Below are 17,818 nucleotides of genomic sequence, written 5' to 3' on the forward strand. Positions count from 1 at the left end.
ATGCTGACACACATCCCATCAACAATGGTTACGTACACATTGATTTTGTAATCTTTCCCATTGTATTTTCAACTTCTCAAATCAAAGTAACTGTTTATAGAAAACTGTTGATTGCCAAATGGAATCAATCTAAAGTGATATTCGGTACCCTGCTGAATTGGAAGATTCTGGTTTTTTGCACGTAACTTGGACTTGTATATGGATCACGTCAGTGTTACGTACATTTTATATGATTATGTGCTGTTATACTGATGAATATTTATCAAAAAACAAAAAGTTTGGAAATACAAATGTACATGAGTATTACACGAAACTTGGAGATATGCATGAATCATGCCATAGCGTATCGATGACAAATACAAAAATCTTCAAAACGTAACTTGGATGCGATATATATTTGCATACAAACGAAACTATAAATGGGCTATATATTTATTTTTCACTGGACTATCTCATCTGTATATAAATTGATATTTGCTCCTTTTGTATACTGAGCTTTGAATGACTTGAGAAGTTACAACGAATAAAAATTAAATACAGTTTAAAATATCGTTTTTTTTTAAATTTTTTTTAAGATATTCAAAATTCTAGCCATAGGCCCTTACCACAAAAAACCCGAAGCTTAGCTTTGAACTTCATCAATGATACAGAGATGTTGTAGGTGAAACAGAAATTTTAAAAAGTTTTTACAAATATCTATGGTTTCGTGTCCATGTTACATACAACTTATATACATATATATCTTATATATGGAAACAAATTTCTACAACCAGTCCATTGTTTTTCTACAAATTTCAACAAACCAGTCCATTGTCTTTCTATTCTAATACACCAGCTATGTTTTTACGGAAATGTTTCTACTTTGCATTGTTTTTTTTTCACAGACTTTTGGACAGAATGAATCTTTTCTGTGATTTCTTTGTTAGATGTTGATATGTACTTTGTCTTCAACACTTTCAACATAATTGAAAAAAAGACGATGATCGAATTTTGGTTTGCTTGGCGTTGTAGAGTTACAAGGCTTGCCAGAAACACTGTGGGTAAGAATGTACTCTGGTGGAAACAGTTTTTTCATTAAAGTGGCTACAGCCAAGTATAGATTTTCGGTCAGGCTTATGGCATCATGTAACTGGGCTTCCGTAAATCCTGCGTACAGGTCATCCTCTGAGCTATTTTGTGACTTTGAAGCACCACAAAATGAAGCGCCTGGGACAGATGATACTGTTGTCTGATTGGGAGATGGCACGACAGGGTGTGTTGCAGATGGTGTTGTAACAACAGCTGCCAGTGTTTCTTCCATTTTCTTCATCTTCTTTTTCAGCTGGTGTACTTCTGTCTTTAAATCGATAAATGCCGATCTGATGACACCACTAAAATGTAGTGAATTAGGGAGTTAAATGGTAATATCATAACGGTAAACAAGAGCATCGCAAACGGGTGCATTATACCCCCGTCAAAACGTATCAACCAATCAGAGCACAGCATACAACTTGATTATGCATGGATTTTACTAAAGTTAAACTTAAAAGTGTACCCTGAGAGGTCAGCCATGTTGAGTTTTAAAAATAGTTCTGTACATAAAATACGCAATGCCGAAAACGCGAATGCCGTGGCATGTTCTGTTACTGAGAAATTGTGACTTATCTCAAAAACACACCTTTGCCTTAGCAGCGATGACCCCGTTTTCAGACACCCAAAGCTGTGACGTCATAAGTTCAACGCGATATCGATGTACAGCACTCTTCTTACCTAATTCTACTCAGTTTTCGTTCTTTCCCGTGACCACTTACCGTACATGTAAACAGGAATAGTCTTTAAAATACATCGAAACACATATATGTATTTGATAATACTATCCGAAAATACATAAAATTAAATGAAAATCGGGTAAAAATGGGTAGAATTTGGATGAAAGTAGGTAAATTGATGCGCCGGCCTGTCACTGTCAGTCATGTTGACTGCCGTCTCGGTTGAACTTGTGACGCGTAAGTGACTATTATGCTGATTAGGTATGAACGGACAGGTGAAAATCGGCAACTTTGAGCCGTAATAACTCAACACTGGAGCAACGGATTTTCACGGGGTTTTCGTTATTATCATTTTTACGGCTTTCTTAACATTATATCTTGATATGAAATTACTCTCAGGGTACACTTTAAACTCAGTCTTCCTTAAATACACCTGCATACCAAAATTCAACAATATTTACACATGGTATTTTCCAAAATTGATCTGACAAAAAAGAGCAATATTTACACAAGTTTTCATGAGAACACCAACGTACTGAAACCGACCAATCAGAGCACAGTGTGCTAATAAATTATATGTGGATTTTGCTTAAGTTCAAACTTAAATTTGGTCTTCCTAAAATACACCTGCATACCAAATTTCATCAAAATTGAGCGATATTTACTATGCTATTGTGCGGAAACCGAAGTGTGGACGGACACAACCCAATTACCATTATACGTCCCATCCAATTTTTTGACTGGAGTTAAACAAGAGATCCCAGAGGGATCTTGGCACCCATAATTGGAAGTTCTTCATCTGATCTATAACAGACTGTTCTTTTCTCTACTTTTCTCTTCCTTTTTTCAATCTCAATGACATGGAATTTGAATTGAAATCCCTCGTGAGACTATCAAAAGATATGCAAAACATTATTTTATACTGCTATAATTCAACTTGATAGACATTTAGGGAAACAATGTGACCTGCGATACAAGATCTACAGCTTTATTCCTTGCTAATAGTTATTAGTATTCTCTGCTCAGATCTCTGACTGCTTTTTAAATGACTATTTTAAACAAGGGTGACAATGAAATTTAAGAACAAGGGGTACCTGCATATGAAATTTGAGAAAGATCCATCCAGTACTTTTCCAGAAATAGCGGTAACAAAACTTTCACTTTCAAAATCCAAGATGGCCGCCTGTCCGCCATCTTGATTTCGGATCAGTCCACAAAAGGTATAATGCACAACTAGGGACCAAGGGGAACCTGCATATGAAATTTGAGAAAGATCCATCCAGTACTTTCCCAGAAATAGCGGTAACAAGAATTGTTTACGGACGGACGGACGGATGGACCACAGACAAGACACAGGGCGATTTGAATAGCCCACCATCTGATGATTATGGTGGGCTAAAAACGTAAATACACTCATAATTCAGAACAAGAAGCCCAGAGGGCCTATATCCCTCACCTGTGCATATGTTCAGGATCTAAAAATAAGGTCACCATCAGTGAAACATACTGGTAAATAAGGTTTTAACACATTTGACCTCTGTGACTGTGAATATGGATCAAGGTCATTTCTTTTCGCAACCCTTGTCTGGCTTCATCCAAGAAACCTTCCAGCCAAATATGAAAACCCTAGGCCTTTCGGTATTCTAGAAGAAGTCGTTTAAAGGAAAAGTTGACGGACGCAGCGCCATGGCATAAGCTCACTTACCCTTAGGTGAGCTGAAAAACTTCATTTGTATTACATTTGTATTACATTCCAATATATGTTTGATAAAAAATGAGCCTATCAAGCGGGAAAATGTACTTACCTTTTTCTTGGTTTTCTTACACTTTCTGCAGTGGTTTTGTTAACATCTGTAATGAATGGTCCAGATATAGTCTCCTGTTTAATATTCATAGGGTATATTTGCCACTATATGGTATAAAACAAAGTTACACTGTACTGAATTATACAATAGGACTGAAGAAAGAAATTTTATCAAAACCTAAGTCCTCATGAAATCATGTTTTATATTGTCAAAATCTAAATAAAGATAGAGCATCAACCTGTGATTCATGTTAATGGTCAGAAAAGTCATTTATATTTTGACTTGTCATTTTTCACCACATTGGCAGGTGTTGAAATTCAAACTCTACTTTGAAATGGCATTTTGATATTTACCTAGTGCTTGTTCGTGAAGATTTTTTTTTTTTTTTTTTTTTTGATGTGAAATACGTGATTATGTAAAAACTGCAGGGCCCTAATAAAGTATGTACTTACCAACTTCATGTTGGTTCCTTGGCTTTTCTATAGTGTTTATAGGCTCTCCGGACCCATTTGTCTCATTTTCCAAGGTTTGCTTGTCACTTCCTATAATTGTACAATACATTTTTGAATTGATATTTTATTTCATTTACAAGTACAAGTTTACGACGGACGGCAGTAGGACGACCGGACGGACAGCACCACATCATAATACGTCCGTCTTTCGACGGGCGTATAAAAATAGTCAAATAAGAACCCCGTTCAGGAAAATACAACTTCATATCATGATGATTAAGTCTACAAAGTTTCAAAAAGATCAGTTGAAAAATGTAGGTGGAGATCTCCCAAGGATTAATCTAAGATTTAGGGGAAGATACCCTTTTCTGGTCTAGGGGAAAATAGTCAGGGCTCCAAGGGGCCTGTGGCCCCTGACAGTTCCAGAGCAGTGCCCTGGTGAGGGTTCAAGGGCTGGGCCGAAAACAACTTTAAGCATTTTACCACTATCAGTCTGGCCCTCTTGCTTGTTTAAAAAGAGAAAACACATAATTAATCTTAATAATAAGCTTTAATTTTCTCCAGGTTTTTATTCTGTGTTTTGAAATTACAGATCAACCCTTTCCACTTTTAAGTTGGGGAACTTGCAGAGTGAAAAACGGTTTTATTTCAGTAAAAACTGGGAAAATTTTAAAGCTCCAAGGGGAATTTTCTGCAGGAGGGGAATTTAAGTAATGAGGGGAAACTACCCAATACCGGTAATAAAATGGGCCTAGATTAATCCCTGTCTCCGTACAAATAAAAGTTTACTGTGGACAGATGGACAGCGCCATACCATAATATGTCAGTCTTTTGATGAGCATATAAAAACCATATTTGGTATACTTCTGGGTATATGGTTTAACTATTTAAGATTTTAAGATAGATCGCAAGAAAATGGGGTGTCCTGATTCTACTTACTGATCTCTTTCTCTGTCAGAACCAGTATCCCTCCATTTGTCTCATTTTCTGAAGTTTGCTTGGCACTTCCTATAATTGTAGAATACATTTTTCAATCTATTTTTTATTCCATTTACAATGTCTTAAAAGACTTTGTGCATCATTGACTAAAATTAAGCTATGAATTATATTCCACATTTATTGATACACTTTTTACTAGATTGACACGTTAGGAATTTATCGGGGCCTTAAAATAAAGTACCGGTAGCTGAATTCCTAGTAAGCTGCTGTAAAGACATTTGGTTGTAAACCGATCTGTGTACACTGGATTGTTATAGATAAAAATTTCCAAAACAACCAACTTCTGATATGTTGACTTTATTTACTGATGAACAGTTGTATGATGGAGCCAGGACGAGATTTTTTTTAACTCATTATCAAAACAGATCCAAAGCATTTAAACTTTACCAGTTGTTTTTTGACACAAATCATAATTTACTAATTTGAATCTCTGTCCAAAACTATAAACACATTGATACCAAATTACCCTCATGATTTCTTCTGGAGTAATCCCTTTACCCAGGTCCCTAAGTGCCTCTACCTCTTCTGTGATCTTTGCCAAGCGAAAAGATGAATCATTTAAATCAGCTTTGCTATCTATCCAAAAAATGCAAATGAATACATGTACCGTATTAGTATCCTAAAACTTACAGCTGAGAATTGGTCTAGGTATTGTAGCTTTAATACCAAAATTTATGATTAAATATCATATCCATATCAATTATGTAAAAAAAAAAAAAATACAGAAATTCAATTTGGAAAGAGAATGAGATCTTTAAGACATATTAAAAATGCGTTGCCATTGCCCTAGGACGTGTTTATAGGCCCAGGCAGGGACGTACAATACTGTATTATACGTCCCTGGCCCAGGCCATAGACAACATTTTCGTAGGATTAATTTCATGTAAGCATTAAAAAATTATTATATAATTTCAATTTTAAATTAGAATTTATTCTTCAAAAAATAAAAGCATTGACAATTCCTAGGACGTGTCCATATAAGTTCCTGTCCATAATGTTATGATTCAAAATATAAATTTATATCGCAGAGAGATTGTCGATGTCGGTACCATGTTGATTCGTCACTTCTAAAGCCAAAGTATTTCTAGCTGCAAAACACATTCTTAATCTTTTTAATCATTAAAACATGTAGCCCATTCAGTATCAAAAAGTGTTCGCTTATCACTTTTTAGATACAAAGCCTATCATTTAACGTATTTTTAGCCACTTTGTTAAAAAAAAATTATGTTACAAAAGCATAGAGGGACTTGGTTCCAAATCTAGTATTACTAGTTTCGTTAACAAGGCCTGTATTGCGAATAAAATCTTTCAGAAATATTTGAAATAAGAACTACACACCTGCAACTTTGACGATAAGACCTGGGTACATGCAACTTCCAAACTTCACTTTCACCATTTCACCATCGTGATAAACTTCACCGTACTTCTTTTTGGGTTCAATAATTCTGTTGACAGGTTGAGTTGTCTACTTATTTTCCAAGTACCAATAAATGAGCGCCGATGCCGTCATTATCACGTTGAAATTAATGGTGTAGACGAGCGTGCGTTTTTGGCGGTTACATTTTAATCTGAGGTGATGAAAATGGCGCTGGTGTCAGATGCTGTGATGCTGCAGTGAAGTCATTTATGTAATTGATTCAAAATGTCTTGTTTCTATTCAGAAAATTTTCAGTTTTTGTATATCTGATAAAAAATTAAATAATATTTAAACTTTTAATGTTTCTTGAATTATCTTTTTGGATATTAATGGGCTTATTTTGTTCCGCTTTGTGGTACTCTTGTTGTTATTTGTGGGTGGATAAATAAAAACACACTGTTATAAAAACTGATTTTTTTATGTCTCATATCAAGATTATTTTGTAGTGACATACAGAGTTAACTCCCCTGAATTATTCAACTCGTAGAAAAGAAAAATGGCGTCGGTTTTGACTTGCTGTTCAAAAAGGAAGCCCGAAATCAAAGGTAAAGACGGGATCTCGGTGAGTTCTTACTCGTAAGTAGTCTAATAAGTGTAAAAACGAGTATTTAATAATGGTTGTGATTGAATGGAATGACATAATGTACCAATAGACAATCGAAAGGCAGACAGTGCTGCATTGCACCGGTGTTACCGGTAAAATATACCAACTATCTTAGTGCAAGTTGAGCCGCGGGAACTCCTTCGTTCGGGAAAAAATGTATTTGGGTTAAATCAAATTAAGTCCATTTCAATGCATGTGCTGTGATATAACATATGGGTTATTCAATAAGTATTGTGATTTAGGTGTTTATGTGCAAAATAGAAAGCATTTTGTGTGTGTGAAACTAATGGGAGGGGGGGGGGGGGGGGGGTTCTGAACTAGTACTGTACTGTACTAGTACTGTAGCATGAAATATAGGCCAAATGTACATGTAGATTGAAAATAGTAAGGTATTTACTGTATACTGTACATGTATATATGCTTATACATCTCAAGCTAAAAATAGTTTTCTAATGCATTCACACTCTTCCACCCACAGGTTCCAAGTACATCTAAAGCGTAAATGTAAAATTTCATTTGTATATTGTAAAATCAATATTTTTTGCAGAGATTTGAACTTTGTTGAATTGCCAAAGGCAGGAAAGAGCAGTTTGAAATCAAAAGAGTGTAAAGCAGGATTGTATCCGGTGGAAATCCTGTCCAGTCCAGAAGATGGTTATGTCAAAGTTCATTTTACAGGTATGTTGTATGTAGTAAATACTATTGATAATTATTGCTTTCAGCATTTTGTTGACTTTTTTATTATTTATTTTTAACTGTATACATATAATATATCCATGCATAAACTTTCATCATTAGGTGTGTAACATTTAACACAGGCTGTTGAACAGTAACAGTTATGTTCTATAACTTAAAAACAAAGTACCAATGTTATACCATTAATTAAGAATCTTCAGGATTTTTTTAAACTCAAATCTCCTTATATATATGCATAAATATGTGTTCATTAACACTTTCGATACATGATTAATATTATATCATTGTATATAGAAAAATCTGTATAATCAAATGTAATCTTTCAATTCCTCTAAAGAAAATCTTATGTCAGCCTTGTAAATACTAGCTGTTTCCTACCAACTCAGCTAGGGAGATCTTGTTATCTCATTCAGTAAAGTGTAACACTAGTTAGCGAGAGCAGGGACATATAATACGTATACTCTGTTATATACGTCCCTGGTGAGAGGTCATGAGTTCGACTCCTAGGATTAAGAAAATTAATAATCTCTGTTACTCTTATGATAGTTTCGTCTGCTTTTTCTTCTTCTTCTTCATCTTAAAAAAATTATCAGGTATCAATGGTTCAATCATAGTAATACATTTTTGTTTGAAAACATTAATTTTAAAAACTACCTGGAGTAATACCTCCCTTGACAAAATAACACTATGGGATCATATTACATGTAATTAAATGAAACACAAAACATTTTTCGAACAAAATGTTACAAATGTACCTTCTCATTTAACTCCCTGCCAGAAATTGAACGGAGATTGGGGAGAGGGGGGGGGGGAGAAAAAAGAAATTGTTTGAAGTCACTTCAAGCTAATAATTCAATGTACCGGTAAATGGTTTTTGCACACTAGATCAACAGGTGTATTTGATAAAATGCATCATTGAAATTTGTCATAGTTTATTTATGATGTAAAATCTTTATTGATAGGATGGAGTGCAAAGTATGACACTATCATCAAAGAGGCAGAACTTGAGACTAATGAATGTGAGGGGACACAGTCAATTGTGAATGTGGGTTCAATGATCAAGGACAGTCTGACAACAGGTTCAAGACTGGACAGCATTGTAAGGCTAAAAACTCCTATGGATGAAAGGGATTTTTCTTGTCTTCAAGAAAAGCTACACATGTTTAAAAAAACAAAAACAAAAACTGTGTACAGCTTAAGGTCACGCTTCGACTTGAACTCTATTTTTGGGAAACATTGGGATTTTAGGATACTTAATAAGGAAGGAGATTGTGTTTATATTAAAACAGCAACAGTTAAGATTTATCATAAATCTTTAAGAGAATCCAAAGAATTTGTTGTCCGAAAGACTGGTGGTCAGCTCAGGATTGAAGAATCATTTCGGCCAAGGGGCAAACAAGTCATAGTCAGTTTTGTGAAGTGCACTGGCAACTACAGAATGTTACCAAATTTGATGGATGACCCTCTCTTGTAATGCCAAAGTTAACATTTAAAAAATGATCATCATTTCTAGAGAAGAACTTTTTAATATACTATTGAAAAACTATTGGAATAAACCATTAAATATACCAACTGTTAAAGAAATATCAACAGCTATTGAAAGCATCTGTACATTGAAATTTCTCCCAGATGAACAAAGTTTGAAATGTTTACGTGCTGAACTTTTTAGGCTTAAACAAAATGGTTTACAAGCAAAAGTGAAGGGTGGGTCACAATTTAGAAAGTTTAAAGAACAATTAAAACATTCCAAATATAGTTGGGACGTCAAAGTTGATAGAGAAGAAACTCAGTTTTTAGTTGATAAAATAAAGGCTGATACTGAAAAAGATCTAAGGGATAAAGAAAAAGAAAACAAAGAGTTGAGGGAAAAGTTATGTAATTTAAGTGCAGTAATTGGTACTCCTGAAGTGAAACCTATAAAGCGGAAAGCATTTGCTGATTGCACACCTAGTTGGCAGTCCAAAATTAGGAAAAAAGATGAAGAACATTGTAAAAAAGCACTGTCATTTTTAAAAGATTCAGATGCTGTGCCTGTATCTGTCACAGTGGTCAGGAATGGAAAAGAGGAGGTGCTTAGATTGTATGAAACTGGTGAAAATAAGGAAAACCAGTCACTGGAGGCAAGTGAAACTTTAGATGATTTGAATGCTCTGATTTACATTTTAGATACATTTAACATCAGTAAAGATGCATATCATGAGTTGAGTATGGCATTTAAAACCCTCCCAAGAATTAACGCTGTTAATAAAGTTCTTTCAGATTTAAATTCAAAATTTGATATCATCCAAACTCCAGATGGACTTGGTGTTCAGCAGAGTTTGAAAAAACATTTACATGACGTACTTTCACATAAGATTAAAACTGACAAGAACTTTGCCCCTGCAGGTAAGGTAAAAATTAAAATATCAGGGGATGGTACAAATATAGGGAAAAGGATTCATGTTGTTAATGTTACTTTTACTATTGTAAATGAAGAAAGGAGTCCGGGGAAACTACCCTTTGGCTGTCATACGAACTGCAGAAAAATATAGTGATCTAGTATTGGGTTTATCAGATTTGGTTAAGGAAGTTGAGGAACTAGATGGCAATAGTCTAAAAGTACAACATAGAAGTTTTGATATTGAAATAGTTTTAGGCGGGGATTATAAATTTCTTCTGCTTGCTACTGGAATATCTTCAGTAGCTTGTCAGCATTTTTGCATTTACTGCACATGTAACAAGGCTGAAAAACTAGACCTCAGTAGAAATTGGTCTATGGTTGATCCATCCAAAGGAGCTAGACTTGAGTATAAGTGTGAGGAATTGGTACAATCTTCATCACTAAAGAGAAAGAAGGTCAACAAGGGTTTTTTTTCTGTGAAGAATAAGCCACTTTTTCCAAGCATTACTCCAAATCGTGTTGTTATAGACCATTTGCATATGTATTTGAGAATATCTGACAAATTGTTCAATCTTCTCCTTTCTGACTTAAGATGCTTAGATAACATAAATGAGAACTCCACATTTACAAGTGTGTACGAGAAGAAAGACAAACTGAAGCATGTTTTGAAATTAGAAAATGTGCTACAGCAACTTGGAATACATTTTGAGATAGGTGTAAATCAAGAAACAAAGAAATTGGACTACAGAGACCTTACAGGTCCAGAGAAGCGTGTTTTGTTTGACCATTTTCATGCATCAGATTTGTTTGAGGATAAGGACAGAGCAGCAGAGATTCAGGAATTATGGGATGGCTTTAAAGACATAAATGAGTTAATAAAATCTGAAAATCCAGACCCTGATGAGATTGAAGCGAAGGCAAAAAGCTGGTGTGCTCTTTATATACAGGTGTATCAAACAAGAGATATTACCCCATACATACACTTGTTGAGATATCATGTGGGAGAGATCATTAGAACTCATGGAACCATGGTAAGATTTAGCCAACAAGGACTAGAAAAACTCAATGATAATATAACAAAGCAGTTTTTAGGGGATCATGTCATAGAGGATTACCTGCATTGAAGCAAGTATTAGAGAAACAAAATCGGCTCTTATTTCTCGAGGGAAAAGGGAAAAGAACAAAAGAAAGTAGGAAATGTTCAAACTGTCATGGTGCAGACCATAACTCAAAGTCATGTGCCAAGTAGTTTTCTGTGTGTATCTATTAAAAATGCAGCATGCTTTCTTAAGTAAAATCCAATCCATATTGTATTGAGATTGTGTAACTGCCAGTTATTTGTTGATGTAAAAATGATATACCTGCAGATATAAAAAAAAGGCATTCAATTAATATGAAAGTGAAATACATGTACTGAAATGAAGTTTTTGTTGAAGTTTAACATGCAAATGCATGCATAGATTTCTTTATCTCACTTGGATCTTGGTTTATACATGTATGTAATTTTATAATTGCTTTAAACATGTAATCACCTTTTTCTGTTATATTTTATTCCTATTTTTTCATTTATTATTATTATTGTTTTTGTTATCAGTGCAAAGCAGCACGTTATTTTTTCAAATAAATTTTGATTGCAAAAATTAATGGTTTAATGGTCTTTTATCACGTCTTTGTACTTAAGCTGAGAAGTATAAATTTCAGGCGCAGTGCAGAATACTCAGGTAGAAAATTGCGTCAACACCGTTTCGAAAAATAGCCGGGAAATCCTTTAAAAACGGCGGAAATCCTGTCTTTTTATATCCGATTTTTCATTGGTCAAGGGCGTCAAGGTCTCAATGACGTTATCCTATTTGTAATAGACGATTGGTTCCGAAGATCAACATGTTTTTTATAGAATAAGCAGGACGGTGTGGTATTTCCTATTGATAAGTTGGGTACCCTAGTACCTTACATTGCTGTCAGTACGGACGATTTTCGTTATATTGCAAGAAGATTACGTAATTAAACAATGACCAAATATTCAAAGAAAAACATCCAGTTTGTAATAGAGATTCTGAGAAGTGGCCTTGAAAATAAAAACAATTTCTCCGAAAAATCGAGGTCGATAACTTGCAATATCGACAGGAAGAGCTCCAATTTCAAGGGAGATAATTTCCGACTACAACTATATATTGATATGTTCTGTAACAGGGACATATTTTTAGAGTTTTAATTGAAATAAAGAATAGGTGATATTGTATGATTTTACCGATTGTCCAACGTGTTGTGTATCGCGTCCGTTATATGCCGTCCGTATACATGTACGTTCCATATGCATTCGTTTCGTCTGTATTGTACTTTGTAATTGTACTGTCCGAGTGGTCAGTCTTGGTGTGAGGTCCTGTAGTTTCTGTTGTTTCATTGGTTGTTTGTATTGGGCAGTTGGCGGGAGTTTCTTTGTGTGAGAGAGAGATTTTAGTCGGTGTCGGACATCTTGACAGGACAGACCTGACAGATCTAGATAATTCCATATTACGTACAAGCTTATACCTGTATGTAGACTTGTATCGCTCCTTATCACTGTGGACATGGGCTTTGGGCCATTACCCAGAGTCTTTATTATGTCCATCCATGGAATAAATTGACGAACAACACTTGTGGTCTTGTTATATTTGTTGGCAAGAATAACACCACTATTACATTGGAGCCCCCAGTGAGGAATATTTATTCCAAGTGATTTCATACGGAGCTTGATGCCGGAAGCTACAGGTAAAGCGTCTCCATGATGATGATTGTGTCCAGGTCAGTTCGATAGTGTCTCTTCCTGTTGAAATCAAACATCTGAGTGACTATGCTAGTGAAAATGGCCAACACGTGTGATTTTCTAGTGAGTCGCCGGTGACATTTTCCACTTTATTGCTCATTTCTTCGCCATCATAGACTTATACCAGATGGATATAGACAGTTCAATTCCTCCTGCATCATGGCCATACGGTATTTAGAGCGCTCATTGGCATTTTAAGGTATTTTGTGCACAAAACAACTTTGCTGTTTTTTTTGTCCGTGTTTACCTGTAATTTGCTTTTGACCTATTTTTACTCCTATAACATAAGAGGACGCTGGTCGGCCGATTTATTATCTGATGTTATTGTGCCGACTGCGACCTCTTATTTCCCAAGCACTATTTCTTTGATGCTCGTTCCGCCCTCAAATCAGGGCGGAACGTAAGATTCAATTTTATGTCTATTTATGACTTAATACTTGATGACAACAATGTGTACTTACAGTTTAGGTATTAATTATCCCATATGAACGTCCAAACCATGAATTAACACCATATTAATAATAATATGCTTCGAAACACACTCCTGCAACATTAAGCCGCTTCGTTGACCTATCTTTCGAAAATGGCTGCCGCGGTCGGTACAAAATGCGGAATAGAGTATCAAGCGGAATAGTTTGCTAAATATATCACAAACGGAAAACAGTTTACGTTTCATTTTGCAAAAGTGATATTAAAAAGACAGTCAGTCAGATTTTCCGATAAATTAAGTTCCAGCACGACAAATATATGAAGTCTAGAGGTAAATAATAAAAAACAACAGGCTTTTTACATGTATTACAAATACATTTCAAAGATAATATATAGGTACATTGTAAAACAGTTATTTTTTTTTCAAATCACGACGGAAGCCAGTGACTAACTTCTCAAACCACACATGTTTCATATCTGAATGTGCATGCAATCCGTCATACAAATGTCCAAAAGAAAATTTAAACACTTCTTTAACATAACGTTTACGTCCGCATCTCTTTTTGTGTTTTCTCATAATGGTTTCTGCCCATTCCACTGTTGAAGAAGGACCGCCACCTGTCTCTTCTTCCATATTCAATCCCCTGAGAAAAGAATTAATTTTTTGAACGTCTTCCACATGTTTTTTTTGCATCATACATGTAGTGTCCAGGTCGTACAGTTGATGTCTACAGTGTATATTGTTAAATTCCCGTATGCATGCCGGGGGAATGGTAATGAAACCAACGAGAGCAGTTGGACACTTTTGGATAATTTCGTGTTTAAGTCTTTTCATGTCCTCAAAAATAGCAGACACGTCTCTCTGTGCAGGCACGATGTATTTCCCCGAAGCATTCCTTTTCAGTACAAGTAGATCATTTATTCCAATGCAGATTTTTATAACAATGTTTTCCTCTCTGTTACTTTCCAGATAACTAAGTATGTTTTTTCTTGCGTTTTCAATCTTCGCTCCCCTTTCAACTAGGTAATCAATATCAAAATCATCTGGCTGGTGATAGCTGTCGAAGTTATTTGCTCTTGAATCAGAGACCAGAACAAATTTCATCGCCATGGCGGAATGCACGTGTTAAGTTTTTCCCGCCAAACTGTAATGTTTACATTGTATGTAAATTAGTGGAGACACGTGCCAGTAGTTTATAAACAATATACCAAATAACCCAAACTTCACTTGTAAATTTGGGCTACAGTTTTTTTCTTCAATGAATCGATGATCCAGCATCTCCCATAATGCACCGCGGTATTTTAATCTCAGTGTTACCCTGAAAGTACTATGTTTTCTCGTAACACACATATATATATAGGCCTACCATGTTGCCCATGGTGTCATATAACATGACAACAGCGCTATATCAACCAATGTGAGTTATAAATGCAAGCAAGTGTTAACGTTAATGGTTGCATTTCTTGTTGTATTTTGTTAAGTTTTATCAAAATGGATATAACTGAGCTGAAAGAGAAGTTTAATACAGTGAAAGGGAGATATAACGTCAAATTTGAACCCAAACCTGAACAGTTTGAAGCTGCAAAATGTATCATCGAAAAAAAAAATGTTATTGGATTGCTCCCAACTGGCTATGGTAAGACATTTTGTGCAGTACTTTCAGCAATGCTAGCAGATATAGCAAATCCTATCACCTTGGTCATTTCACCTTAACGGGCGCTCATGGACGATCAAATAAATAGTCTTCATTACTGGAATTTCACGGCTGCAAAAATAGAGCCAGATATGGACCCTGAAATTATCAAAGGAATAAAAGAAGGAACATTCAATTTTGTGTTTTCTTCCCCAGAAACGGCACTAAAACCATTTTGGAAAGATATTTTTATGTCAAATGTGTGGAGGGAAAACACCATCGCCCTCGTTGTAGATGAAGTACATTGTGTGTCAGAGTGGGGTGAGGATTTCAGAAGAGATTTCAGATATTTGCATGAACTTCGATCAGCAATACACGCCCCTGTTTTAGCTCTAACGGCTACTTCAACTGAAGCGGTAAAGCAAGATATAAAGAAATACCTTCAAATAGATGATGCAGTAATTATCGATAAATCACCAGACCGTCCTAATATATTCCTTGATTTCAAAAAGGCCGACTCTACGGATTTAGAAGAAAAGTTGGATTGGCTCATTTACGGGAGAAAAGTTCAGCTGCCAAAAAAATAATCATATATTGCCGTAGCATAGATAGGGTTGCTGACGTTTTCATTTTACTCCGACGCAGTTTGGGAATCGATGCATATGTTGACAATATAAAAGATTCCAATCATGCGATAATTGAAATGTTCCACAGAAGTATACACGAGGAGTCAAAAACAAGAATAATAAAGAACTTTAAGGATACTAACTCAAATTTGCGATGTTTGATTGCCACTGTAGCTCTGGGTATGGGTATCCAAATAGATGATGTAGACATAGTTATGCATATTGGAAGTCCAAAATCTATACTGAGTTACTGGCAAGAAGCTGGCAGATGTGCAAGGGACGGTCGACCGGGTTACTCATTTGTGCTGTACGACAACTTTACTTTGTCAGCAAAGGGTACCAATAAGGATATGAAGTCTATTGTGGAGGGAGACACTTGCTTCCGGAAGACCATTTTAAAGTACCTAGGTGATAAGGCGGACCATACTGTTTTGGAAAATGCATGCGGAGGAGATTGTGACACAGAAAGATGTCTATGCCATAAATGTATGTGTTGCTCACGCTGTCAACAACAATGCCCGTGTAAGGTAAAGCAGTTTGATGTAAAAAAATTCGCAGACTTAACTGACGGTCCAACAGACCCATTATACTGACAGTGGTATGAGTGTACAGCAGTAAGAGATGTTATGTTTCTACTCTGATAATGACTTACAGTGTGTTGTGTTCTACTGCTAAACCATAACCACGGTGACTGTTTATTGTGATTCGCCTTACAACAGAGAGTGGATTTTTTTTTTGTGTGTTTGGTGGTGTTCTACCGCTAAACCTTTACCACAGTGACTGTTTATTGTGATTCGCCTTACAACAGAGAGTGGATTTTTTTTTTGTGTTTGGTGGTGTTCTACCGCTAAACCTTTACCACAGTGACTGTTTTTATTGTGATTCGCCTCACAACAGAGAGTGGATTTTTTTTTTTTTTGTGTTTGGTACCACAGTGACTGTTTTTATTGTGACCTCACAACAGAACCTTTACCACAGTGACTGTTTATTGTTATTTTTTTGTGTTTGGTGGTGTTCTACCGCTAAACCTTTACCACAGTGACTGTTTATTGTGATTCGCCTTACAACAGAGAGTGGATTTTTTTTTTGTGTTTGGTGGTGTTCTACCGCTAAACCTTTACAACAGTGACTGTTTATTGTGATATTCATTGTGTCCTTTCTGAAGATAACCATGGATAATCTTTGTGCCAACTGCGGAGACAACTTCAAACAGAAGGTCAAAGGTAAAGGATTTTTCAGATTTTCTCTAGAAACAACTTTACCAAAATCTGAAGTTACGGGAAGAGAAGCTTTGTCGTCCATATCAAATGCAAGCTTCACACCGGTTTCCAAAAAGCGGTCTGGGAAATATCTCTGTCCTTCCTGCTGGAGTAGCCTTTCTGATAGTCGGAAATATCGGAAATCCGTAGATGACTTCTGGAGTCGTTCAAGGAAAGGTTCATATATACATTCCAAAAATGAAGATAGTGCTATGGTGATGCCTTCGGCTTCCTCACAACAATCGGTCACAATTGCAAGCTCTAATACTCAACAAAAAACCAGCACACCTTTGAGGCGAACAAAATCAGGGATTTTCGTGAGGAAAACAGCGCATTCTTCACGATGGGATCCAATTATACACAACGTCCGCACACGGAGATATTCCTCTGCAATTAGAGGGTTATATAACGAAACTACTGGTTCAAGAAAGCACTTTCAATCGGTTGTAAGTAAAATTGTTCGCGGGGAAATTCAAAAGCTTCTAAAGTCTGATTTCCCCTTGTTTAGGGACGTGAGCTTAGCAAATATAAGTTCATTTTCGTGGAGTGAAACACTGGCGACCTTTGCAACCCTTGCACCCTTGACATCAGCTGTTTTGACTGGGATAGCAACGACAGTTAAAGGTGCAGAAACACTCATGCGGGGTCAAAAAACAAATCTCAAACCAATGGTTGGATGTGCTTTAGCTACACTCCTACACGCAAAGGCCCCAAGGAAGGCAAGCTTTTTACCTACACTGTTTTCTATACAGTTATGGAGAGGAGGTCTGAAAAAGGATACTTTAAAAAAAGTTCAATTATTGAGTTGAAAGGCAAAAAGGCAAAAGTCCTATAGAAAAGTAAAATATATTATTTTATTCTCAGACATTTAAAAGCTGCTTTATTTAATACCAACTGAGTTCTTTAATAGCTACATAGGCAGGGGTATCCGGTTGATCCTAGATTTTTAGCAATTTCCGAAGTCAA

The 17,818-nt window shown here is 35.8% G+C and overlaps 2 protein-coding genes across 2 annotated transcripts; both read left to right on the forward strand.

The window, feature by feature from the left end:
• The first annotated feature begins 6,917 nt into the window (after positions 1-6,917).
• Positions 6,918-9,341, forward strand: LOC132561691 (uncharacterized). The gene is made up of 3 exons (XM_060226392.1): positions 6,918-6,997; positions 7,573-7,703; positions 8,684-9,341. Exons 1-3 carry the CDS (start codon positions 6,918-6,920, stop codon positions 9,193-9,195), a joined length of 723 nt encoding a protein of 240 aa, XP_060082375.1. The 3' UTR covers positions 9,196-9,341.
• Positions 9,342-15,056: 5,715 nt separating this feature from the next.
• Positions 15,057-16,186, forward strand: LOC132561692 (uncharacterized). The gene is given in 2 exon segments (XM_060226393.1): positions 15,057-15,516; positions 15,519-16,186. Coding segments are annotated over 2 exon segments (1,128 nt in total).
• Positions 16,187-17,818: the final 1,632 nt, after the last annotated feature.

This window comes from Ylistrum balloti, unplaced genomic scaffold (genome assembly GCF_031769215.1).
Source record: "Ylistrum balloti isolate Yb309-2 unplaced genomic scaffold, AGI_CSIRO_Ybal_v1 Utg371266, whole genome shotgun sequence".
Classification (NCBI taxonomy): Eukaryota; Metazoa; Mollusca; class Bivalvia; order Pectinida; family Pectinidae; genus Ylistrum; species Ylistrum balloti.

Coding starts and splice junctions, on each gene's coding strand:
- LOC132561691 (XM_060226392.1), top strand. CDS start 6,918: ATGGCGTCGGTTTTGACTTGCTGTTCAAAAAGGAAGCCCGAAATCAAA. Junction 6,998..7,572: donor ATCTCGGTGAGTTCTTACTC/GTAAGTAGTCTA, acceptor TATTTTTTGCAG/AGATTTGAACTTTGTTGAAT. Junction 7,704..8,683: donor TGTCAAAGTTCATTTTACAG/GTATGTTGTATG, acceptor CTTTATTGATAG/GATGGAGTGCAAAGTATGAC.